At 40.8% G+C, this 25,457-nt stretch overlaps 1 protein-coding gene across 7 annotated transcripts in view; it reads right to left on the bottom strand.

Moving 5' to 3' along the window:
* Positions 1-249: 249 nt before the first annotated feature.
* Klf12 (Kruppel like factor 12) overlaps positions 250-25,457 on the bottom strand; it is a 384,722-nt gene continuing 359,514 nt past the window's right edge. For all 7 annotated transcript variants that reach the window (XM_028756552.1, XM_028756559.1, XM_028756557.1 and 4 more), the window contains one exon: positions 250-4,921. In XM_028756552.1, the coding sequence (XP_028612385.1) occupies positions 4,740-4,921 (182 nt within the window). In that variant the 3' untranslated portion in view covers positions 250-4,739. The remainder of the gene's footprint in view (positions 4,922-25,457) is intronic.

Raw genomic sequence — 25,457 nt, 5'->3', positions numbered from 1 at the left:
AAGATAAGTGAGAGGGGAGAATGATCACCAGGTGATTCTTTCTTGAATGAGTAAGTCCCCACTTTTTCAGTTCCAAGGTAAAACATGACAAGTTTGAAAACGTGACTTCATTGGAGTTTCAAATCATTCTGGCTAAACTATGACAAGTGGCCACTCAGCTCTAACCAAGCACCAAGAACATCAATCAACAAGTGGGACCAGTTCCCATGGCAACATTGCTAATTGTGTGTATCATCCATACACAAGGCATATCTGAACAAGTGTTTTTTTTTATTGTGATGAAAACTAGAAGCTTTTCCCCAACATACGTCATCAAACTATTTACAACCTCTGTAAAATTTGCATGTTTTGAAAATACTTTTCCACTATCACATATGTTACGAATACAGTAAAATAGCGTCACTCTGTTTTTAAAGATGCAGTATCCTTCTGTTGTATCTTCTTATGAAAATCTGAGTTTCTATTGCAATTGTTCAATATTTAGCATATTTAAAATACCAATGGGCATGGGTTGCTAAACAGACATTACTCTATAATGAAATTGTGAAAATATAGCATTTTAAATTTTTTTATATACATTTCTTAACTACAAAATGCAGGCAGAGTTACATAGTATTATAAGCTGATTCTCTAGTCGGGTAATAACTTACATTTCTACATAGGATGGATTATTACAAATTATTTCTTTAAAAAAAGTTCTTTGTTGATATTTACTTGCCTGCCGGCTGCTGCATATCCAGATGTGTACACACAGGTGCATGTGTTGGGGGCGTCTGTCCAGATAAGTGAAAGGCAGTGTGGGAATAAGTAGACACGTAATATGGAAGACATGACTGGCCAAACCTCTTTCCTTAACTGAGTCAAGTCCATTTGAGAACACTTCTGTGCGATACACAACCTCAGGCAAAGGAAAGAGAGAGATCTGGCTGGTGGCCTACATTTATGTGATAAACTTACAGACAGTGGAAAAGGATAAACTCTGATCTTGAACTATGAGTATTAAGGCTTCCTGGGCCTGTGTGGTTCATCAGCATTAGTTCATATTTGATCCTTTCTATGGGGACTGTGTGTATGCTGGTATTAACACTGCTTCAGTCCTAAGAATCCTCTCTCTACAAGTGATTAGACAGCCTTGTAGCAACATCTCAGCTACGTTTCTAGGCAGTCATTACAACAAAACAAAGGCATGTGAGTACCACTGAAGGCCTCGCCTCACCAGACTGATTCAATTGCAGCTAGCTTTGGTACATATCATAAACAAAGCAGAGACTAAGGAATACTGCATCTTCATCTGTTTACACGTTATCATTCTAATGAACTGATCTCAAAGTGCAGACTTCCATTTCCGTTCCGGACCCGAATGGCAATCTGACGTTAAATAAGTTGCATGAAAATGAACACAGTCTTCGCATGAGCTGTTCCAAATTTCAACCACGATGAACATGGCTTTTCTAATCACCTACAACGTTTGTTTGTAAACACTGAAGCATTTTAAAGCCCCCTTCCCCTAACTCATCTTGTTTCACTTTTCATCTTTAAAGTGATATTTTAAAGTGCTCATTTTACTCATGTAACCGTAAGACTGGAATATAAGGGACTCTCTGAAAACCTCTAATAGCCCAACTCTTTTGTCATCAGCCTTTACATTGCAAGGAGACAATTGGTTCTCCATGCTGTGTGTGAGGTGGTCCCAAGCACACACTCCCTAGCTGCAAGCTGAACCACTCACTTTAAACCTGAAACCAAAGCGTGCTCTGATTAAGAAAGCACTGAGAAGCGCTCTAGGATTCTATCTTTTTTGGTAGCTTATCATATACTGTGCTTTTCAAGAAGCTAGACTCACATATGAAATGGGTGGAGGCTTTTCTGTGCCCAAGGATATACCATTCCTTTTAGTCTCAAACCACTTTCTGTTATACTGGAAACACACCTAGGAAACTTACCGAGGAGGATTGGTTACATCCCTCCAGACAAGGGCCAAATAAGTTTCAGTTCTTGGGCCAGATCAGGGATGTATTCATTTGTGCTTGCATCTCTTCTAAAAAATATCGCTATGTCAAAAAGAGGGAAACGCTGTAATGGTGGCAGGTTTTATCCATTACCTGACCATCTCAGTATGCTTTCCCCTTACAGGGAGTGAGGGGGAAGAGTTTCCCTATGCTGTTAGAGAGGTGTGCCTCATTTAGTTCTGTGCTAATTTTAAATCAAGATGTCAGTCAGGAAGCTTCCCTTGCCTGTCAGTTCAGTGAATTCTCCCTGTAAAACTTGCAAGATGCTTCTCCGTGGAAAAAGTATTGGCTCTTATGAGAGCTGCCAGAACAAAGCCAAATCTATACTTCACTTGAGTGACTCCCTCACTACCTGCCAACTAGGCCCTGGGGCCAGCGCTTGGAGGATCATGCCTGTTTGCTACTGTCAGTGTTCTTTGTCCTGGACAGTTACTAATGCTGGCATGCATCAGGAAGCCTGTTTTCATTCTGGATGATTACAGGCAATGAGAAGTAGGAAGTGCATACAGTACAGATTAAAAAATGTTCCAGTTGGTATATAAAAAAAACAACAACAAAAAAGCCCAAAACAAAAAACCAAAAAAACCCTGCTGGCTGGTGGGTACCAACCTGTGTAGCTGAAGCTATCTATCAATAAAACTACAGCCCTTGTAGGAGGAAAATTGCCTGATGAAGGTTTTTGACCTGGCAGAAAATATAGAGCACATATTTCTGAAGCTGGGACTTGACCTGTAAATCATGATACTTTTGCCTGAAAATTTATTAAAATTCTTTTAAAAGCTACCCGACACAAATGGTTCTCCTTGTAAGTTTATAGTTCTTGCTCTGTCAGAATACAGTTATCCCAATTAGAAGCTGATACTATAAAGGATGACTCTCACCAAAAATCATTTTAGAATGTGCAGACATTTAAAAACGAGTTAGGAATCTTATGAGGTTGCTTTGTGCAATTCCCAAAATCAAGTGTGTCATTGAAATATATTGCAAAGGCCTTCACTGGAGACCTTTTATACCGAAGCTATGAAACGTCTTAACAGCAATAATCTCACCAAACCCAATTGCCACAGAAAGCTGGGAAAAACAGCAGCTTTGAATGGGGACAAAATATTTTGGAAAGAGTGCTTGTCGGGGATGTATTGCTTTTTCTGTACATTTTGCTAGATACAAAACGCTCTTCATTTGAGAGGAAGGCCGGAACCTAACTTTGCTCTCACCCTTCTCCCAGGACGAGCAGGTTGTCTGTCCCTGCGGATGCCAATGTGGGAGCACAAGGATTCTGGGACAGTTTAAAAAGTGAAATGTGTAGAGTCAGACTCTTGGCTCTCCCAGTTGGAGAAGTAGCACCAGGACAGGCTTTCCATGAGGACGCTCTTTCCACGGACACACACCCACGTGGAACAGAGCCCCTGGCTGAAGAGGTAATCCTCAGCTCTTCCTCCTTTGCCTCTCTAGTCACCAAATATCTGTTTTCAACCAAGAAGAGGGGAGCATAATCTTTAATTGTGGTACTTAAGCAAGTAGGACAACAAACAGTGGAAAGATTGCCTCCGTGCTGTGGATGTAACTAAGACATCTGAAATGCTGGGGTGTTTTTTACAATCCCTTTGGTAAGTATGAAAGTCGGTAACGTGAGTCCTCAGTGGAGTTATTGTAGGAAAGTCTTTCTATTCATTATTGCTTTTCTCCTCAGGAGAAGCATTATTTCCATCTCTGCTTTGTCTCGTTTTCACGTTCACTGACTTTGCCTGGGCATCTCCACCTCTTACCTTGGTGCCAGTGTGTCTAAGAAAGTCCCCCTTCCCCTGACTCCTTGTAATCAAACACTAAGGGCAGAAGGAGATGGTGCCTAGGTGACAGAACGCTGCAATTTGAAGTGGGACAGTGGTTATTATTATTATTTTAGATAGGCTCTTCCTATTCAACTACAGAACACCTCTGCCAGTCCATGCCAGGGAGGAGCAGGACTAGCCTTTGAGAAACTGCTCTGCCCCTCTGCTGGAACAGATGCACAAAACAGAATAGAAACGGAACAGAAACAAGCAACAACAAACAAATGAAAAGACTCAATGTTGGTTCTTTTTGGGGATGGCATGAGGACAGGATATGAACGCTATCTAGGTCTGCCATTGCTAGCACAGAGGGTTCCTTCTGTGAGCCTTTCTTTTTTGGGTAATGAGCGTCTCCAATAGCCCCTTCCTTTCTAGTTCATGCTGCTAGCTGGTAACAGACTGGATGTGTGTTCTAGCTTACTGAGATAAGAACTGAAATTGTTGTCAAAAGGGCTTGGGGTTGGGGTTGGGGTGGGGTGGGGTGCCATGGAAGAATCATCCAAACTGAGAAGGGTCTCCTCTAACCATCAATTTGTGGTAGATGACCTTTAAGGGACTGATAGCAGAGTGTCTGCCAGCTCGGAAAATGTACAAGCTACAAACATCTTTTCGATGGTAGAGGACATAGCATGGAAAACAATGCTTGTCTCTTCAGGACCTGAGGCTCTGAACTCCCAGGCCAGCGTGGACGCAGACGGCGACTCTCTCACGCGTGTGGTCATGATGGGGGGGTTACCTTCAGGCCGAAGGGAGAAGGGTTCCTTCTTGTTCCTGCTCTGGTTTCAGGCACCGTGGGAATGGCGGTGCCCTTGACGTTAACACTGTAGAGGAGCTCAGCCCTGCTGAGTTAGTTGCTCCTGAAGAGACCCAGCTCTTGCATATAGCTGGACCGGAGCCTTCCTCACACCAGCATGTGTCTCCTACGGTGCAGCGCCAGGTGGTCTGACCTCGAGAAGCTGCGGTCACAGTCCGCACACTTGAATGGCTTCACTCCCGTGTGTTTGCGGTAATGCCTGGTCAGTTCATCTGAACGGGCAAACTTCCAGGTGCAGCCTTCCCATGTGCATTTGTAGGGCTTCTCTCCTGGAAGAAACAAAGACACACAGCTTTGGGGCTCCATCTTTTTTTTTCCCTGTATCAACCCAGCCACCGCTGAATGCTGGGAAAGTGTCGTTGTCAATGGGTGTTCCACTTGGCAGGTCCCTGTGAGGAAACCTTAGCATCCCACCAGGGGCTCTGGGGACAGAGAGGTGAGGTTCAATTTCGTCTTTCCTGCTGTGACATCAGAGAAGTCAGTTAACATTTGTCTGTGTAGCTAACAGTGATGCTACCTGGTTTGCTTGTTTTACTGGTTGGCTAAAGAGGAAGAGTATTAGCACTTCAAGTCTGATTTAGCTCTAGGGCTGGAAGTCACAAAGAACAGTAAAGGGTACTAAGTTACATTTTAATAGGCCCCCTTTCCTGCAGAATACCCATCACTTCAATGTTATAAGGCTGTAGAGGACACAGTGTCCATTTCTGTCATTCAGTGTATCCATATCACTTCATCAGTACTTAAAACAACCCAGACATTAGACATATGTTATTCCCAAACATCTACCTTCTCTTCATCCTTTGGGAAGAAATCTTAGATAGCTTAGCTGTGCCAAAACAAGTACGCTTTTCAAGACTGGAGAACCAAACTGAGCCTGAGGAATCCTGAGTTTGGACTGTAAAGTCCCTGTAAAAAGTGAAAAAAGTGTGTAACCTGACCCGGGCCCTTCAGTCAACTTGTAAGGACAGTAAAATATCCAAAGCCTGTGCTGGAAAAGATAGCCTCTGTATTGTCTCATGGGCTCCCAGGGGGAGCAGGACAATAGCTGACCCGGGTGCACTGTTTTCCTAGCTCTCTTCCAAATGGAAGCTCTGTCCCCATACAACCCCTCAAAACTGATCTCTCTTGTCCCATCTGTCCAATGGACTATGAAGGGGCCTATAATGATGACAGGGTAGGCAGCTGATGCTAATCCTGTGTGTGGAGCATCCCCCACTTCACAGGTCAGAAAACTGATGCTCAACATGCAAGGTAAATTACCCAAGACCTGGGGGAAGACGTGCCCGGCTCTGAATCCAGAACCTTCCAGTATGCTCCAGAGGGACAGATAATTCTGATTCTAACTAAACTATTGCATCCTTAGACACAGTTTGTTCTGTTTAGTCCTCTCACCCAATTTAAATCCTATTTCAAGTAAGTCACTAATACAAAGTACAATGACCTTATTTTGAGGCTGGTGTCCTCTATGGCTGAATTCTTTACAAGTCTGGAGCCATAGTTTTACTGTCCCTAGAGCCTAGATTAGGGCTTAAGCAAGTTCCTTTAACAGAACTGTAAAGCATTGTATTTAACTTGCTCTGTCACACATGCACACACTCAAAGCATGTGGATGGAAGCACGTGTGTGTGTGCAGCACACAAACACACACACAAACACACACACACACACACACAGAGACAGAGAGATACAGAGACCGGGATATAGAGAGACAGAGAGTGAGAAAGAGAAAGAGACAGACAGAAACAGAGACGGGGAGGGGGCAGAGAGCACAGCAGCAGCAACAGCAGCAGCAGCAGCAACAGCAGCAGCAGCAGCAGCAGCATAAATGCACAGGAAACTTCTAATCCCTATAAGTGAAATGTATAGGTAAAGCCAACATGGTAAACTTTGAGCAAGCTTAGAATGAACCTTTTTTTTTTTTCTAATTCAACTGTTAAGTTAGTGCTGGGTCTTAGGATCAAGTGGCCCTTTCAGAAGAGAGTGAGTAAATGGTTCAGATGCAGGGAATCTAGAAATACTGAGGCACTAATTGTGGCCACAGGAAGCACCACAATACTCTGAAAGGATCCATTCAAGTCAGAGCATCCTGATTGCATTGACCAAAAACTTCAACTTCTAATTCATTCCAGTGTTCCAAGGATGTAGTGGGATACCATCCCACTACGTTTGTATAAAGTTCAGCGATTGGACTGTATGAGAGGTAGGCGGGGTGAGGGGAATAAAGAGAAGAAGGAAGAGGAGGAGCTAGGAGGAAGCAGAGATGTAGGAGCCATGGAGAACCACGCATCTATCTAGAGCAGTCCTGAGTAACGACTTATATTTAGGTTAGTCAATTAGTTAACACCTCTAATTGTGTGGGCATCTTGTTAATTGAGCATTACTAAACATATAAAGCCTTTGGATAATCTTTAAGCATTAGAGTCTCATTTCTACCGGGTACTTCATGGATGGTGGGATGGTCTGGGCTCAGCCCAACCTTGTGGAGACAGCGAGATAGATTAGCAGAACCATCTCCCAAGCTGGAGTCTCGTGGGTGGCAGGGCACCACCTCAGCTGGTGGCCTGAGCTGAGCAGTGGTGAGAACATGCTGCTACTGCTCCTGGCCTCAGGCCTAGCCTAATTGGGAACATGGTGGCTCTGTAATAACAACCCAGATTGGGTGCCGCCGTTTTAAAATATTAAAGTAACAAAGGAGACAAAATATCTAGGCTTATTTTAACACAAACCAGGCAAGCGTCTAAGTTAGAATGAATTGAAGATCTAGAACAGAATGTATTCCTGACAAGGAGTAGCATGTATTTACGTGTTTAATGTTGCTGATAGACTTGTAATTCTTACTGTGTGTATGAGTTCTGGCACCTAGTGTAATATACATAAACTTTTCAAATGTCTTTTCTCCTTTGCTGGTCTGAGTTGATTGGTTGTTACCAAGAGATATCTCCTAACAGAGAAAGTGTCAAAGCTAGGAAGGAAGGAGAAAAGATCATCTCTTTTCCACTCTTTTATTGAAAACTGCTGTCTTTCTAATATAATATATTCTGATTACGGTTTCTCCTCCCTCTAATCTTCCCAATTTCCCCCTCTCCATCTCCCCTATCATCCAGATTCACTCCCTCTCTGTCTCTCATAAGAAAATAAGATAAAACACAAACTATTACACTGAAATAGGACAAAACAAATAAACAGTAGAAAAGGAGCCCTCGAAAAGACACAAGAAACAAACAGAGCCACAGAGACCCTGTACAAATTACACACACCCAGGAATACCATATAAACACTAAGCTGGAAGCCATTATATATATACAAATCATCTGTATCGTAAAAAGAGCTGTCACTCTTTTGTTGATTGTAGCCATTTTAACAGGTGTGAGATGAAATCTCAAGTACTTTTGATTGACATTTCTCTGATGGCTAAAGATATTGAGCATTTCTCAGCTATTTAATATTCTACTTTTGAGACTTCTCTGTTTAGATCTGTACACCTATTTTAAAATTGGGTTGTCTTATTGATATCTAGGGCTTTTTAAAAAGTTCTTTATATAATTTGGATATTAGGTCTCTATTGGATGGATGGTTGATAGAAATTCGTTTCCTATTCTGCAAGGCTGTCACTCTTTCCGAATGCCAGTGTTCTTTGCTGTGTGGGAGCTTCTCACTTTCAAGAGGTCCATTTATTAAATTTTGATTTTAGCCAGTGTGCTCTCTTTGTTGTATTCAGAAAGGCTCTTTCTTCTTAGGGGGTGAAAAGCATTGCTCAGTTGGTGATAGGATGCTGTGTGTTTCTATGCTGGTGGGGAAGTAGCAGATGAGATTAGAACAGGGTTGATGGACTCATTCCTCACTGCAAAGAAAAGAAAGGATGCATAATTATGAAGCTGACGGTATGAGGGTAACTGGGGGCAAGAAGATCCAGGTTCACCTCATGGGGCATGGGAGAAAATGATGTGGCCAAGAGGACAGACAGGCTGCATGCTATCTGTGGACTAACTGAATTTGCTTGTCTAATTTAAGGACATAGAGTCTCCAGTTTCCTTTTCACAGTTATTTTGTCAATTTAATAATGGTACTTATGCCACTTATGCCTTTTTTTTTCTTAACTTGAAAAGCATATAGAAGGGATTGGTCAACTGTGCTCCTCTCTTTTAAATGTTGAAGAAAATGTGGAAAGCAGGATAGGCTATACTTGCAAACGCTGAATGCAAGTTAAACATTAGAGTCTGTAAATATGTTTCTGCTGGCGCTTGTCTATGTTAACTTGTATATATGTTGTTTCGATTGATTACCAGTGAGGTCAACATTGATCAGTTACAACACAAAACATATAGTCTTCTGTATACTAAAATATGGAGCATCTGGCCTTCTATAGAAACCCCACCGAACTGAGATCTAAGAGATGGACACTTCTCTTTATGGTTGGCTTTTTTGAATATATATCAATTTATTCAACTACAATATATATTACACACTGCTAGCTTGGTGTAGGGATGTTAGTGGAATACTTGGGTTATGGTAGCCAAATTCTCAACGTTAGAGCCTGAATTCAAAGGTTAAAAGTCCTCTCAGTCGAGCTGAAAGGATTTGTGGCACCATGAGGAGAGCAACAATACCAACCAACCACAGCTCCCAGGGTCTAAACCACCAGCCTGGGAGCACTTAGGGAGGGATCCAGCCCTTCAGTTGAATATGTAAGAGTGGAGGACCCTGCTGGGCATAGGTGGAAGAAGGGAACCTTGACTGCATGAAGGCTGGATGCCCCGGGGGGTGGTAGTTGTGAGGGTGGGGAGGTGGGAGTGGGGGGGGTAGATAGAGGTTACATCCACAGAGAAGAAGGAGGAGGGGTGAGGGGATTGGGGGTTCCTGGGTGGGTGGGGGATGGGGTAAGGGGACAACATAGGAAATGTAAATAAAACATCCAATAAAAAAAAAAGAAACAACAAAAAAAAAGTCCTCTCAGTCATATATGCATGATATTTCTGGGCTTTTTTGCATCATTCGCCAACATAATTATTTATTTGAATAGATGTTCTCTTTTAATCATCAAGCCACCAGGTTCTATTATAATAAACTATTTTAGTAATCATATTTTAAATATGTATTTTAAAATTACCATTATTTGGTACATATGATATGTACATGTGTGGGGGTCATAACAACTTTATAGAGTCAGTTCTCTCCTTCTATGTTCATGTGAATTCTGGAGGTTGAAACCAGGCCACCAAGCTTGAATGGCAAAGTCCTTTACCCACTGAGCCCTTCCACATGAAATATACTTAACATTTTTTTTTTAAATCAACCAACCAATCTATGTATGTATGTATGTATGTATGTATGTATGTATGTATGTATGTATTACCAGTGACTCAGGGTATGTATGGAGTATGCATATGTGCAATTGTACACATGTGTATCTGAAAGGATAACTTGACATATTTGGTTCTCGTTTTCCACCATGGGAGATCTAGGGATCAATCTCTGGTTTCTAGGCTTGGTGGCAAGCTCTTTCACCCAATGAGCTATCACACTGGCCAAAAATGTCATCTTAATTGATAGCCATAAGTTCTCTGTCTTTAATTGTGCACCATGTGGCATTTATATGTGTGTATATACTTTTGCAGTGTTTAAATCATGTTAAACACTTCTAGTTACTCACTTATCATGCATTCCCAAGGAAAACGTTCAGAATCCTTTCTCCTAAGAATTTGAAATATCATTACTTATGATAACCAGTCAACTGTGCATTAGTACACAAGAACTCACTATGCCCATCTAACTGTAACTTGGCGCTGTTTGCTCAACCATCTCCTTCTATTTCTGTTCAGCTCGTTCTCTGACAATCACCCCTCTGCTTTCATCTTTCATGGGATAAACTTCCTCTCATTCCATGGATTAGCAAGACCATGTATATAGTCATTGTATTTTAGTGTCCAGATGCATGTTATTTCCTGACAAATCATTTAAATTGAGAGTCCTGAACAAGAGGAAATGAATGCCTCTCTTATAAGACTCACACAACTCCATGAGACTTTAAAAAGTATCTTCTGACATAGGACAGTATTGAAGGTGAGGGTCAGATGCCATGTGGGTGGGGCATACCTCTCTGCATGTTCACTAGTTTCCAGAGATGATAGCCCTGCATAAAGATCCGAGTCCTGTTCCATGTCCAGCTTATTTACATACTTGGAAAAAGTAGAAAATATGAAAAATGGTGAGTGGCTACTCTACTGAGTCTAGGAAGGGGTGCCTACATTTGGAAGATCAGAGTGTGTGTGTGTGTGTGTGTGTGTGTGTGTGTATACCAATAGTAATTAAAGTCGTTTGTGTAGCAAAAGTAAGTTAAATAGTAATTTTATAGTAATTCAAAGGTGATGAACTTGAAGGAGCAAGGGAAGAGTTGGATGGCATAGAAAAAGATGTAAAAATGAAGTAAAAGCAGTACTCATGTGGGGCGGTGGGCTGTGAGAGGCAGTGGGGTACCAGTTGAGTCTGCTTCTAACCCCAGAGACCCTAAAGGGATGGTAGGAGTTGGTACTCCTGGGCTTCCCAGTTCCTGGTTCCTCTAACTTAGCTTCAGCCATCCACAGCCCCTCCCAAAGAAAGGTTTGTGGTCTTTGGTCATGTAGCACAGGTAATGGGTGTGACTACAGGCCACAGAGTCTCAAGACATCTCCATATTAATGAGATATCTAAAGGCCAAAGGGCATAGCCAATTAAACATTCCTTTCCAGACCCTCCTCCTACTTACAAAAGGTATTTAATCTCAGGTCCACCCTGAGGACATGGGGTACACCTTCATCCACTTTCTATCATGACAATAAACCTTTTAAAACCATGGACTTCCTCTTGTCTTTGGGGCCCACTGTGGAGAACCGTACAGGGGCCCTTCAACCAATGAGTTGCCGCCTAATCTCCCACTGAGGACCTCTCTGCCTTCTAGCCACGGAGGACTGCCTACTCAAGCAAGCTCGTCAAGCCAGCCATGACCCTGCCAAGCGAGTCTCCATGACCAAGAGTCTCATTTTCCTGCAGGGTGCTGGATCTTCTCTCTCTCTCTCTCCCCCCTTTCGACAGACACGCCGGACTCACAACTCACCCCAACAGGACCCATGCTCACGTGCGAACTTCAGCCCTTACAGTATTTATATATACTCATGTATAAAATTCTCAAAAATACAATAAAATTAAAAACAAAAAGTCAGTCTTTTCTGACAAAGCAGTTGTTCGTTGTTTTGTTACTTGAAGAAGCTATGTTGCATGGCAACATGCTCTAAAGTCCAACAGGTAACGTGAAGTGGACTAAGATCATGTCTTGTTTTCTGTTTCTGATAACTGTTAGTTTTCAAAACAAAAAGTTCAACTCCTAGACACATTCTTAGTACATTAGAACTACAAAAATCACTGGTACATAAATCACAACCTTGAGTTTCTTTTTTAAATCTTCTTTCATTGTTTAAAGGGAGTATTAAAAGAATAAAATGTAAAAGATCTTTTAAAAGTTGTGATGTTAAAAATGTACATCCCAATCAATAAATCCATGTCACTGACACATAACTTATAATGCACAAATCAAACTACTGGATCATCTGATATGTACTATGTTCCATAACTTTTAAAAAAACCTAATAAACTATTAATATTGAATCATGTCAATATCAGCCATGTTTGCAACTGGGAAAGCGTCTAACGCTTTTTTTTTTCAAACAGTTTGTGAATATAAAACAGGGATAGTTTTATTTATGTATATAAAGAAAATGAGCATTTGACTTTAAAAAGACAGCCAGTGGCAGGAACAGAATGTGAGGTGAATTTTATACAGCATTATTTCTATGGAAGAGTTGGCTAAGAGTTGGACCTAGTGGCACAAATCTGAAATATTGTCATTTGTGAGGCTGTACCAAGAAGATTCGCCCTGAATTTGACACTGTTACGGGGCATAAAGAGAGGTTCAGGATATTCCTGCTATAGAATAAGACTCTTGTAAAAAATACAACACAACAAAACAAGACAAAGACATAGGCCTGAACAATATAAACAGAGCAACACCAAGGGTTGTCTGCCTGCTCCTCATAGCTCTGTCTTCACCAAGACAAACTGCTCTGACAGTGAGAATATTTCTGATAATTTCTTCAGGAATAGCAAGTTTCCCTTAATGTTTAATTTATTGGTAGCAGAATCCCACACACATTTTATCCTAAACTGTTTTTTCAAAGAAATATCCTGAAAACAAAAATATATGCCTTCCTCTTTTGTAATAAATTATTAACGTGGAGGAATTTCTTTTTGACTGTGAGTATGTTGTGACAACTGTTATGCCTGGTGCCCACAGAGGCAGGAGAGGGATTGGTTTCTCTGTGACTGTAGGTTCATATGGCTGTGAGTCACAATATGGGTGCTGGGAATCAAACCTGGGACCTCTGGAAGAGCAGCCAGGGCTCTTAACCACTGAGCTATGTTTCCAAGCCCCATCATACCTTTTAAATGCCATTTAGAAAAGAGGATTAGGCAGTGGACAAATACAAACGTCACAGGCAAAATATTTTAAAACCTATTTCGAATATTCACAAGACACCTGGAGACTGTGACTTTACTATCAGACTGGTATTGATTCTTATTTCTTAATGTTAATTCAATGAAAGAGAATGAAATCATTGGCAAAAGTTTGGTATAGTGCTGTAGCAATAAGTTAATAATTAAGCAATAATTTTGTTGCTGCAACATAAAGTTAAAATGTAAAAGTAGAACAAAGAATACAAAGACAAAGATGGCTGGCTAGTTGGGGGACACATTGCCACTCCTCAGGGGTACAGTTTAGCTACCCTTTAAGTCATTCCTTTCATTGTTACATATCACAGTTTAATAAAGCATCTTCAGCATAATCTTAAGAAAGCAAACATAGCAGATGGGAGTGAGGGCACCTGGGGGCTGCTGAGATGGCTCAGTGGCTGAGGGAGCTTACCATACAACTGACCACCTCACTGGAATGCAGGCAACAGTGGAAAGAGCACATCAACTCCACAAGGGTGTCCTCTGACCTCCCCGTGTTCACTGTGGCATAAGCCCCTCCCAACTCCCTCCCTTACTACCACCTCCACCCCCTCAGCAATACTAACTTTTAAAAGGTATCATTTTGTAGTTGTTCTAAAAGCTTTTTAACAGCACACTTGGAGTTCGTGTTGGACACAACTTGCTATGCATATACATACAGGCAGCCTTTGCCTCTGTACTAGTGGGTGTTATTAATGAAGTGTCCTAGTAAAATAAGAAACTCATATCAGATTTTTTTTCTGTCTCAAAACAGTCAACACAAACTGATTTATTATGAGATACTTGTCCTTTTCCATTCTAAAGAAAAGGGTTAAGACAAGCTCAGTGCCTTTCTATGGCATTTACTCAGCAGAAGGCACAATACAGTCTAAAGAAAACAGCAGGTATTGAATGGATTCCCCAAACCTACCAAACAAAAAAAAATCACTTTTTCAGGGCCTCCCATTTCACCACCTGAAACGCTAAAAGGTAAATGTGGACTGAGACAAAGGGCAGGTGCCTTTTCATAGGGAGATGACGTGTGAGCTGTACACTCAGAGGAATGCGCAATTTCAAAAGGCCCATGTTAAACAAAACCCCCGTGCTCTCAGTGGCTCCTCTGTTATTTTCTCAAGCAACTGAAAAGGAACCCCCTCAGTAACAGGAAGTGCAGGCATTTCTAGGTTCAGAAGTGTCTCTTTGAAATATGTTTAACTTTTACAAAGTTACAGAGCCCAGACACTGACAAATGAGTTTCATTTCATTTGGGGCTCAACATATTTGCTGTGACAACCTGTTTCACTTGAAGAATGGCATTTGCATATAAGGGAAGAGAAGGGGGGGTGGCCAAGTCAAGATTCCTATCTTGTCTTTTGGTTTCTGTTACATCAGTTCATGAAAGTTCACAGATATCTAGAACTGGAAGGAAATTAGGTACTTTCAAGACAAGGAACTAGAAACCTGGGGATCAGGAAAGACCTGGTATTACAACCCTCTGCATTGCCCACCGATGGGCTAGACCATACTCCCTCTTGGAGTTAACACAGTCTATGCTACTCGGAGCTTTAAAATCAGGCAGAATGGCCAAACATGGGCTCAGTCACCAACCTGCATTTGGGTTCTAGGCTGTAGAACTCAACTCCTGGGAGCAGCCTCTTACTCTAACAAGTTGGCTTCTCATCTATTCCGACAAGCTATGAGACTCCAAGCTGCACATTACAGAGTATTTAATTTTATGGTTATGAAACTCAAGGTAATCCTGTTTACTGTGAAGAAATATAAATAAAATACATCTTTACTGCTGCGTGAAATGTGAAGACATATGTATGCATGTGTGCGTGTGTACTTGCGTGTATGAAGACATGTGTATGCATGTGTGTGTGTGTACTTGTGTGTATGTTATATGTTTTTTTTAATGTATTTAGGTGTGCTCACCCACACCAGCTTATGTAGATCTCAGAGGCTGACATAAACTGTCTTCATTAATTGCTTCTCCACTTTCCTTTTTGAGGTATATTTTCTCCCTGAACCTGCAGTTTACTGACTGGAATAAACTGGCTGGCTGCTGAATTTCAAAGATCCTCCTGTCTGTCCCAGTGCTGGGATTATGTGACTTTTTAAGCATAAGGGTTTTTTTTTCTCTTTAATTTTCTCTTCTTTTTTACCTAGGTCCCAGGGAATCAGCACTCAGGTCCTCTGAGCCATCTCTCCAAGCACTGTTTGCTGTTTTTAAAGAACAAATTAAATTGTTCAGGTAACTGGATGTCTATTCCAATTTTGACTTTTGAAAGCATTTTAAGTACAAAACTGACTGGGCCAAGGAGACCAATCTATTGTATAATATGTGTGATTGATTTATTTGGTCTTGGAAATGTAATCAAATAATCAATGTGTTACTCTTCATTCCCCTGAACTGTCTGGACTAACTTCTTCATTGTGTGTGACTAACACCAAGTGAGCCTCTGTGTCGTTCTATAAAGGCAGACCTTGATAACAATAGTATTTTTTACTTTCCACACACCACGCCTTTTTCTCAGCGACTTCATGACTTTTAATACATTTGATCTTGAGAGCTTTCTAATCTAGCAGCTGCAGTAGCTAACCCTATCCAATCTGGCATCCAGTCAGTATGAGTTTTAACCACTTTTTATATTGCCACTCTACACTTCAACTTACTGCTTTAATAAGCCAGGATTTCTAGTCAGAACCGGACCAGCAGACAAGGCCCAAGTTACGATTTACTGGATGGATAGTATTGTTAACACGAAGTCTAGCTTCCTCACCCAGAAAGCAAACACTAACAGAAAATTTTCTATAATAAAATCTACTTTACAGAGAGTAAAAAGTTCAAGGTCAAAGGACATTGTTTTCTTTGGCTGTTCCGAGTTTATGTTTCTATGAGGTGTCAACACTTATTTGTCTATGTGTCTGGTTACCTTACATTTCTTTTGCAGACTCTTCTTTAACCTGTCACATAGACTTATGCCAAGACTGTAAGATTTTCTTCTCACTGACACAGCTCCCCTTGTTCTCACAGTTCCTGCTGTAACCTACCAGGGAAATCCCAAGTGTCTACTTCCCAGTCTCACTTTTAAGTGCCGGAGACATTATAAGACAATCAACTGTGGCCCTGAAAGTCATCTCAGGTGACCCAAACTTGACTCAGCACCTACCACCTCAACAACATTCTGCTTTGCTGTAGAAAAGGGGCAACCTTATCCACACTAGTTCCAAGTTCCAATCTCTTTTGATGGAAAGAGTTTTGTTTTGTTTTGTTTTTTTGAGATCATGCTATAGAGAGGTAGGGCAGGTTTCCTCCATCTGTCCCGTCATGAATATCACAGGTGCCAGCTCTGGCTTCTAACTTCCATCCGGCAGTCCTCAACATTCAGCCCCACAGGAGTGGCCTGTCTCTCTTTAGGTTTTGTCGCCTTTCATCAGGTGCAGCTTCAATGATTTCATTACTGGGAACTATGTCAACCCTGTATTGAACCACTATGCAGAGAACCTTCCAGCAACATGAAAGTTAGCCAGCAGCAATAAGGTGCTCAGGTAGGTACCAGCTTGATGTCTCCGTGTTCTGTGACGTAAGTATGAGGTGTCTTATTATCAAGTTTTGGAAGGGTATAAAACCTATGGCAATAGCCTATACTGCTTGAGAGAAAGTGATATAGGAACCCACAGAGCAATAGTTGCAAAACAAAACAAAAAAAGGATAGCCATACTTGGCACTGAATTTTTATTTGACAGCCTAAGGTGTCTAGAAGATGTACTGTCTCCCAACTCCAACTCCTATGGTATACACATAGGACCACATTTTCGGAAGCTTCTACAGCAGGTTTCCACATGGCTTTTTAAAAGATCTCCAGTGTTAGCAGTTCTTCCTCATGCTACCTCCTCTACCATATCCCTGTGGCTCTCACTCCATTTAACCCTTCTTGTTCCATTATTCTCCTTTATTCCTTCCCACTACCTGTACTCTATGTACACTCTCTTGAAATCTCCCACAAGACCCCTTACTATTTTTTCCTGCCTTCTATGGGTACTCAAATTTAAACTTATGAATTTAAAGATTCACAGCTATCATATGAGAGAGACTATGGGACATTTGATTTATGGGTCTGGAGTACCTCAGTGTAAAGTGTCCCAGCTCTATCCAATTACTTGAGAATTTCATTTGTATTTACAGTTGAATAGTATCATACTGTATACATGTACCATAGTTTTATTTAGATGCTAACCCTCTACCATATGCATAGCTGGTAAAAAAAAATTTTTAGACACACATTTTGGGTTTTTATTGCTGATTACAGGCTTTACAAAATGTGCATTGCAAGCCAACAAGAGACTTTTTTTTACTTTTCATATTTCTAATAAAGTTTAAAGAAACAGACAAAAACAAAACAAAACAAAACAAAAAAAACAACCCACAAAGGACAAGAGAAATACAAGCTTCAAAACAACAGGAACTAAGTCTCCACAGTCATGGTATGCCAAGATTTTTTTTTCATTCCACAAAGTGACTTGTTCCTCAAAGGACGGTATGCTTTGCAGTATAGAAACATTATAGTTTCATGAGATTCTATTCTTTAATTGTTTATCTTAATGCCTACAGTACCAGGTTCTGTTAAGAAAATCCTTTCCTGCGCCTAGAAATTGAATTATATCCCTTACTTCCTCCTCTATAAGTTCAAGGTACCACCAGGTCTTATGTGGATGTCTTAGACAGTATTTAGTATATATCAGAATCCCAGAAACATTAGCTCTAATGCCAGTAAAGGAATGGTCTTGCCCGCAAGAGCAAGCAGGCAAAGAACAAAAGCCCCCTTCTTCCATGTCATTTATATAGGCTGTCATCATAGGTGTGTCCCAGATTAAAGGGGGTCTTTCCACCTCAAAATATCTGGATTAAAGGTGTATCTTCTAACCTCAAAAGATCTGGATTTAAAATGAGTCTTCACACTTCAAATAATGTAATTAAGAAAAAATCCCTCACAGGTAAACCCAATCAATGGATTCTATTTAATTACGGATGTAGTAAAGATGGCAACCAAGAATAGCCATCACAAGTTCATACTTTGTCATCTTGACATACAATCATCTCCTTACGTCAAATTTAATTTCCAAATGAAGGAATAATCAGGCTGTACTTATGTTTACCATAATATAACTATCTCATACACAATCACTAATGCACTGTACACTTAAATCAGGTCATAATTATGCCTAACATGCTATAACTATCCTTTACAACTGGAAACATAAATTTTAGAATAGGAGGCGATACCCCTTGAAGGATAGCCTTTTGGTATTTTAAAGCTTAAATATCATAACTACTGATATCCTTTTAACTGATGTTACATTGTATGATAAAGAAATTGAGGGAAGAACATGTTCTTAACAAAACACAGAAATACTCAACATCAATTATAATCTTTAATTCTTCAACTGGTCACGTGGCCTTAGCTGGTATTCATAACTACTTCCCTCAACTAACCATTTAGTATTTTCTTTTCACTCTTTACAAACACCTCAACAAATCTTAGTTCTTTTCCCAGAGGAGTGACCTACACTTTCTTTCCTGAAGGGTCTGTGCCCTTTGTCATCTTGCATGGATTAGGTTGTTGTAGTTTCCAATTGACTTTAATCACGGGACATAGTAGTACCAATAAACTCTCCAAAGTATCTTCTGCACTCCAGACATAATCTTTTATGGGTTTTTGGAGAAGCAACCCAATTTCTCCTTGGTAATCTAGATCAAGCACCCATCCTAACACTGTTATTCCTTTCTTAGCCTGTTGGTCTAAGGGTATCAGAAAGCCAAAGTGGCCAGGGGGAAGGAACTGTGAGCTTCCAGTTCAATGGAATATCTTATGTGTATCCTGGTAAAAGCTCCCCTGTCTCTAGAAATGAAACTTCTAGAACAGAAGAACTTAGGTCACAGAAACAGGAGGCAAAAATTTTCCTAGTGGCTCATCAGGAATGATAGTAAGTGAACTATTGCCTTTCCACCATTCTATCCTGGATCCCTGAATCCTAGGTCTGGGAGAAACCATACCATATATTGAAGGCTGATTCAAAGTGTGCACTTCCTTCTGGAGAACCTTGCCCCAGTCTTCTAGGCTGCTATCCTCTAATTAGCTCTGTAACTATATCTCCAGTAGGCCATTCCATCTTTCTATGAAGCAACCTGCTACAGGATTATGAGGAATAAAGACCAATGGATTCCATAATCAGGGACCCACTGTTGCGCTTCTCTGGATGTGAAGTGAGTTCCTTTGTTAAAAGAAATACAATGTAGACTACCATAATGGTGAATAAGGTGTTCTATGAATACTCCAATGGTAGTCTTGGCAGAACTATTATGTGAAGGAAAGGCAAATCCATAACTAGAATAAGTATCTACTTTAGGATGGCCAATGTAGTTAACCTGTCACCAGGTCACTGGATGGTCCATCGTGGGGAATGGTGTCATATATGGACCTTAGTGTTAGTCTCTGCTGCTGGAATATCTGGCACTCAGCAGCAGCTATATATAGCCAGGTCAGACTTGGTGAATGACAGTCCCTATTGTCAAGTTTATGGGTCCAATGGGCAATGATAGGGATGGCCGGAGAAAGAGGCTGTCTGTCCATAGACTGAGTCATACTATCTTTTTTTTTTGTCATACTATCTATTTGATTACTGAACGCCTCCTTAAGTGAAGTCACCTTTGAATGAGCATTTACATGGGACATAAGTGCCTTCCAATTCCTTGCCCATCTGGAGAGATCTATCTGCATACTTCTTCCCCAGATGTCTTTCTCACCTATTTTCTAATCATGCTTTTTCCAAGTCCCTGACAATCCAGGCTACAGCCCATGAATCAGAACAATTGCACAGCTGGCAATTTCTCATTCTAAACAACATGTATGGCCATGTACACTGCCTGAAGTTCATCCCACTGTGAAGATTTCCCTTCACTGTTGTATTTCAGGGTTGTCACAGAAAGCAGATGTAATGCTGCAGCTGTCCACTTCTGGCTGGTGTCCAAATAGCATGCAGAGTCACCAGTAAGCTGTGCCCTAGTCTTCTCTTCCTTAGTCAAATGATCATAGGGCACACTCCATGAGGCTATAGGTGCATATGTGGCTGTAGATGGCATTGTAATAGGAATAGAAACCATAGGCATTTGGGCAACATCTTTATGTAATTTGCTGGTGCTTTCAGGACTTGATTGGCTGGAGATATATATATATCTCGCTTCTACTTGATAACGGGTTGTTGTGTACACATCTTACTTTATGGTGGGTTAAATAATACCTACAGCTCATGTTGGACAGCTTAGATTGGCCCATTGTCAAACATTCAGTTTCCACCAAGGCCTGACAGCAGGTCTCTTAAAGGGAGAATAGTTGTCTGCAGATGATGGTGGAGCTTTGCTCCAAAATCCCAATGTCTCTTCTCTGATTCACCTATAGGGACCCACCAAAGGCTCTAAACAGCATTCCTATCTGCCACTGATACCGCAAGTACCATTGGATCTGCTGGATCATAAGGTCCAAGTGGTAGAGCAGCCTGCACAGCAGTTTAGACCTGTTGAAGAGCACTCAAAGCTAGCAGGTATCTGAGTCATTTGGTATATGGGCCAGAGTAACACACCCAAGTGAGAAAGTGCTGTCTCCAGATTCCAAACAGGCCCACTAAACATTGTTCTTTCTTGGTGGTGGTAGAGGACAGGTGCAATAACTCATCCTTCACCTTAGAAGAGATGTCTTTGTATACCCCATACCATTGGACCCTTTAAGAATTTCACTGTGGAAGAAGGCCCTTAAATTTTGGCTGGATTTATTTCTTATCCTGAGGTACATGTGTGCCAACAGGTCCAAAGTGGTACCTACCTCTTGCTTTCTTGTTCCAATTAGCATAATGTCATCAACATAGTAGACTAATGTGATATTTTGTGGAAAAGACAATCAACTAAGTTATCATACAGGGCTGGAAAGTTAATATATTCTTAAGGCAAAACTGTAAAGAAATAATACCGCTAGCCTTACCAACTGAAATGCCATCTGCAGTTACACACATACCTGTAGCCTCATGGAGAGAGGCCTATGGTCAGTTGACTAAGGAAGAGATGTGTTAATCTGCTTAAGTAAGGGCCCCACATCTGGTATAGCAGCTGTAATTTGGGTCACTACTTGATGGAGTTTTCCATAGTAAAGGGTATCAGGTTTTATGTCAAGATCCTTTATCCACTTATGCCAGTTTTGAAAGATAAGGATCTAGAATTATTCTTCTACATGTGCCTATTCAGTTTTGCCAGTGCCATTTGTTGAAGATGCTGTCTTTTCTCCAAAGATGTATTTCTGGTCTCTGTTAAAAATCGAGTAGCTATAGGAACATAGACTTATAACTGATTCCTCAGCTTTATTTTCTTGATTAATGTGTCTGTTTATATGCCAGTATGATAATGTTTTATTACAATGATCTACAGTTTAACTTGAAATCAGGATGGTGATACCTGCAGGAATGTTTTTATTATTCAGAATTACTTTGCCTCCCCTGGGTCTTTTGTATTTCCGCATGCATTTTCGAGATTACTTTTTTCCTTTTCTTTTCTCTTCTTTTCCTTTCATTTTCTTTTTGAGAGAGGGTCTTACCAGGCTGACTTTGGCCTTGCATTCCTCTCGCATTATAAGCATGGGCCACGATGGTATTTTCTGTGAATGCTAGATTCTGTGAATCAAGTCTTTCTGAAAGATCATCACATCTCTCCACAGCCTGATTACACTTCCTGCAGCTTCTTTTTGCAGAAGTCTCTTAATTTACCTGCCCCATAAATATTTCCCAAGATTGTGATGTTGTCATCTGCACAGTTCTTCCAGTCCAGACTACGTGAACAATGTCTACATTAAGACTCTCCTTACTCTATGCTGTGATGGAAAGTTGTCCCATCTGTCTATTGAACTGAACACTGTGATACAGAACATGGTTTTGACGTCATCCCCTGGGCTTAATACAGAGTAGTCTGTTTTGGTGTGTGAATGTATTGCTTGAAATGTTTTCTTCATTTGTTTTCCACCTTACTTTTAAGAATATATCTGTTACATTTAAGTGTATCTGTGTGTGCCCATGTATCACATGAATACAGGAGTGTACAGATGCCAGAGGGGAGTATCAGACCCCCTGAAATTGGAGTCAGAGGCAGGTGTGAGCTGGTTTGTGGATGCTGAAAACTGAACCCAGATTCTCTGCAAGAGCAATAAGTATTCTTAATTACTGGGCCACTTCATTTTCATCTTAGTTTTTGAGACAGAGTCTCTCATTGAACTTGGAGCTCACAGATTCAACTAGAGCAGCTGACCAAGAAGCCACATGAATCCTCCAGTTTCTGCTTGTCCAGTGCTAGATAACAGGCCTGCTGCTGCACTTGGGTTTTACATGGGTTCTGAGGATAGAACTTGGGACCTCATGCTTGTACAATGAACACTGTCTTCCTGAGCTATGTCCCTTGTTACTTAGCCTTGCATGTTCTTACTCAGATGAACATTATTGTAATCTTTATGGTAACAAGCTTATTCTTAGTTATAAAGAGTTAGTTGAAGTGAGTATCACAAATAAACCCTTTCCAAATTTTTTAATAACAAAAATATAGATTCTACCAAAACACAGTTCTACATTACCTTTGTAATAAATACTGTACTTAATAATTATATTAAAAACCACACAATCTATTCTAGTAAGAAATAATCCTACCATTCCGGATAAGGTGTTGTTCGATTCTCAGGTAGAATATGAGAAAGTACAGAGGCTGGGAATAACATTTCCCGACATTCTTCTCCTCACAGTACTCTGATAAATGTAAAGATAACATGGGACTCAAAATGAAAGGAAGTCCATAAATATCTCACAGCAATTTTAACTTGATGATATATATGCTCACATAAATAAAATTCAGAAAGCAAAATTCACTTTGTAATGTATTATTAAACAGAGACATTCATTGGCAGGTGGTTTTACAAGCTTTTTAAAGTGTATGTAAAAGATCAACTTTTAAAACAGAAATTCAGTAAGATACAGCTTTTAGTATAAAATTAAATCAAATGCATACAATGTAAGTATGATCACTATGGATCTCAGGCACTTTCTTTTAAAAGACATTAACTCTCTGATGGGTCAAGAGAACTCCTTTCCCTTTAGTGAAGACAGTATAATATTTGTAACATTTTCTAAGCATATTGATAGAAATCTAGATTGAAAAGGTTTCCTCCTTTCATGTGACAATGGGAAGTGCTTGCTTGCGATGGCAAATGGCCACGAGGATGGTTGCTGATGGTCTCTCTGTGTCACCAGGGCACCTTACATAGACAAGCTTCTCCCTTTGCTATTCTGCTTCCTTTGGAAGATATTTGCCGATATGGCTGTCTCACCCACCGGAATTAGAACCTCTTGTATTCATTTTTACATCTTACTCATTAGCATGCAGAGAGCTGTGTTCCGAGCAATGGAGCACTCAAGAGCTGCCTGTCTGGTTTTATTTAGGGACTAGTGTTCCTGGTCTGTGTCTTCTCACATAAAATTTTCGTAGATTGGAGAGAAAGGCTAGTCATCAGGGAAGAGCCTCAAAGACACATAACCAGTTACCTCTCATGCCATCTTGTCACACTAATGCTAAGTCGGTATGTGCTGCTGTACAGGCAAGCATGGGGTGGTGGCTCCCCTGAACAGATCGACCGGGCAGGTTTGTGAACTTGTCAAAGACTGGGTGGAATGACAAGAACACAGACCCTAGAGCAGCCAGGGCCTCAATTTGAAATGTGCTTTTTCCTCAATACTTGACCGCGGTGGGTATTCTAAACCTGGCTCCTTTCCTGGGATTTACACAGCCAATGAAAATGTGTAACAAACTTGCATAGCTGTGTGTGATTTTGTGGGACAGAGAAATGTCTGCACCCTCCATGTGAGATCTTCATGTGTACAAGTATCCTAAGCACCACGGTAAGCCCACCAGCTGGCTATTCTTAGCTTGGCCATTCACCCTTTCATCCTCACATCTGGTCAGTTGTCATGAATGTTGTTCTACTTGCCTCTGTTTTTCCCACATGCCTTTTCTTCCACCATCCATCTTCATAGTGTCAGGCAACATATACTAGAGGGCTCTGCAGGATGGAATGCCTATTTAGGGGCACAAGGGATGTTTGTGTGTGTGTGTGTGTGTGTGTGTGTGTGTGTAGGAGCTTAATAGGCCAGGTGATATCAAGGCATTTTGGAAAATGAACAGAAGTTATTGACTGATGACGTAGAAAGAAAAGAGTCAAGTGGGCAGGCCATTTGAGGTTGGAGGAGAGGATCGGAATGAGCTGCACATACCCAGGCTCATCTGGAGAGCTAGGCACTGTTCCAGCCGAGGAACAGGATGTCTGCATGGCTGCATGCAAATTTCCTTGCTCTTTCATGGCTACCGTGTGAATTATCTACTGTGCTCTGGGCAAGCTCTCCAAGGGTGTCCATGACTTTTTCTGCCCTTCTGAAAGTCGATCTATAGGAATGCAGAAACTGTTCAACCAATAGTTGCTGAGTTCAATCCATGAGCAGGGCCTTTCTAATGGGAAACTGAAATACTTTAGTAAGGATATAAGCAACTGTTTATTTACTATAACAGTGACTCATAGGCTTACTAAATGGTGGTCAGCTTCACTCCCAAACAACTACAACCTATACATATTAAATCCATTAGAGTCCCAAGTAAATTTATTTAATCATAGCCACATGCTTACAATGACACGTATCTATAGCTGGATCCACTTCAGCAAGGGACTGCTGAATGCCAATGATGTGCTATCACTGTATCTATCTACTCCGGTTGGAAAGCTGATGTCCTGAGTCATACATTTGTAAGGAGACTTACAACATCTGGGGCTGAAGCTAAAAGTGAAGATTTGTGAGATTCCCACACCTTTGGTAGCTGCTCCCAGCTTATCAGTTATAAGATAAAGATAGATGCAAACTTTAGTTTCATCACTCCAAATTTCCTATTTCATTTTTAAATTTCTCAGCACACTTTGCTGTAGTTTGAATGTGACTTACACCAAGACCCACCAATCCCACAAACCAGCACCACCAAAAAAAAAAAAAAAAAAAAACCAAAAAAAAAACCAAAACCAAAACTGAAAAACAAACTCATGTTGAAATTAATGCCTACCATGAGGCATTAAGGAGTAGGAATAAGTCTCCCAAACATTCCTGTCTCCTGTCCTGTGACAGTCACCTCGGGACTCCAATATCAAGAAGGCCATCATCTAA

The sequence above is a fragment of the Grammomys surdaster genome, unplaced genomic scaffold (genome assembly GCF_004785775.1).
Source record: "Grammomys surdaster isolate TR1022 unplaced genomic scaffold, NIH_TR_1.0 126124, whole genome shotgun sequence".
Classification (NCBI taxonomy): domain Eukaryota; kingdom Metazoa; phylum Chordata; class Mammalia; order Rodentia; family Muridae; genus Grammomys; species Grammomys surdaster.
This window is presented reverse-complemented; position numbering and strand designations above follow the sequence as displayed.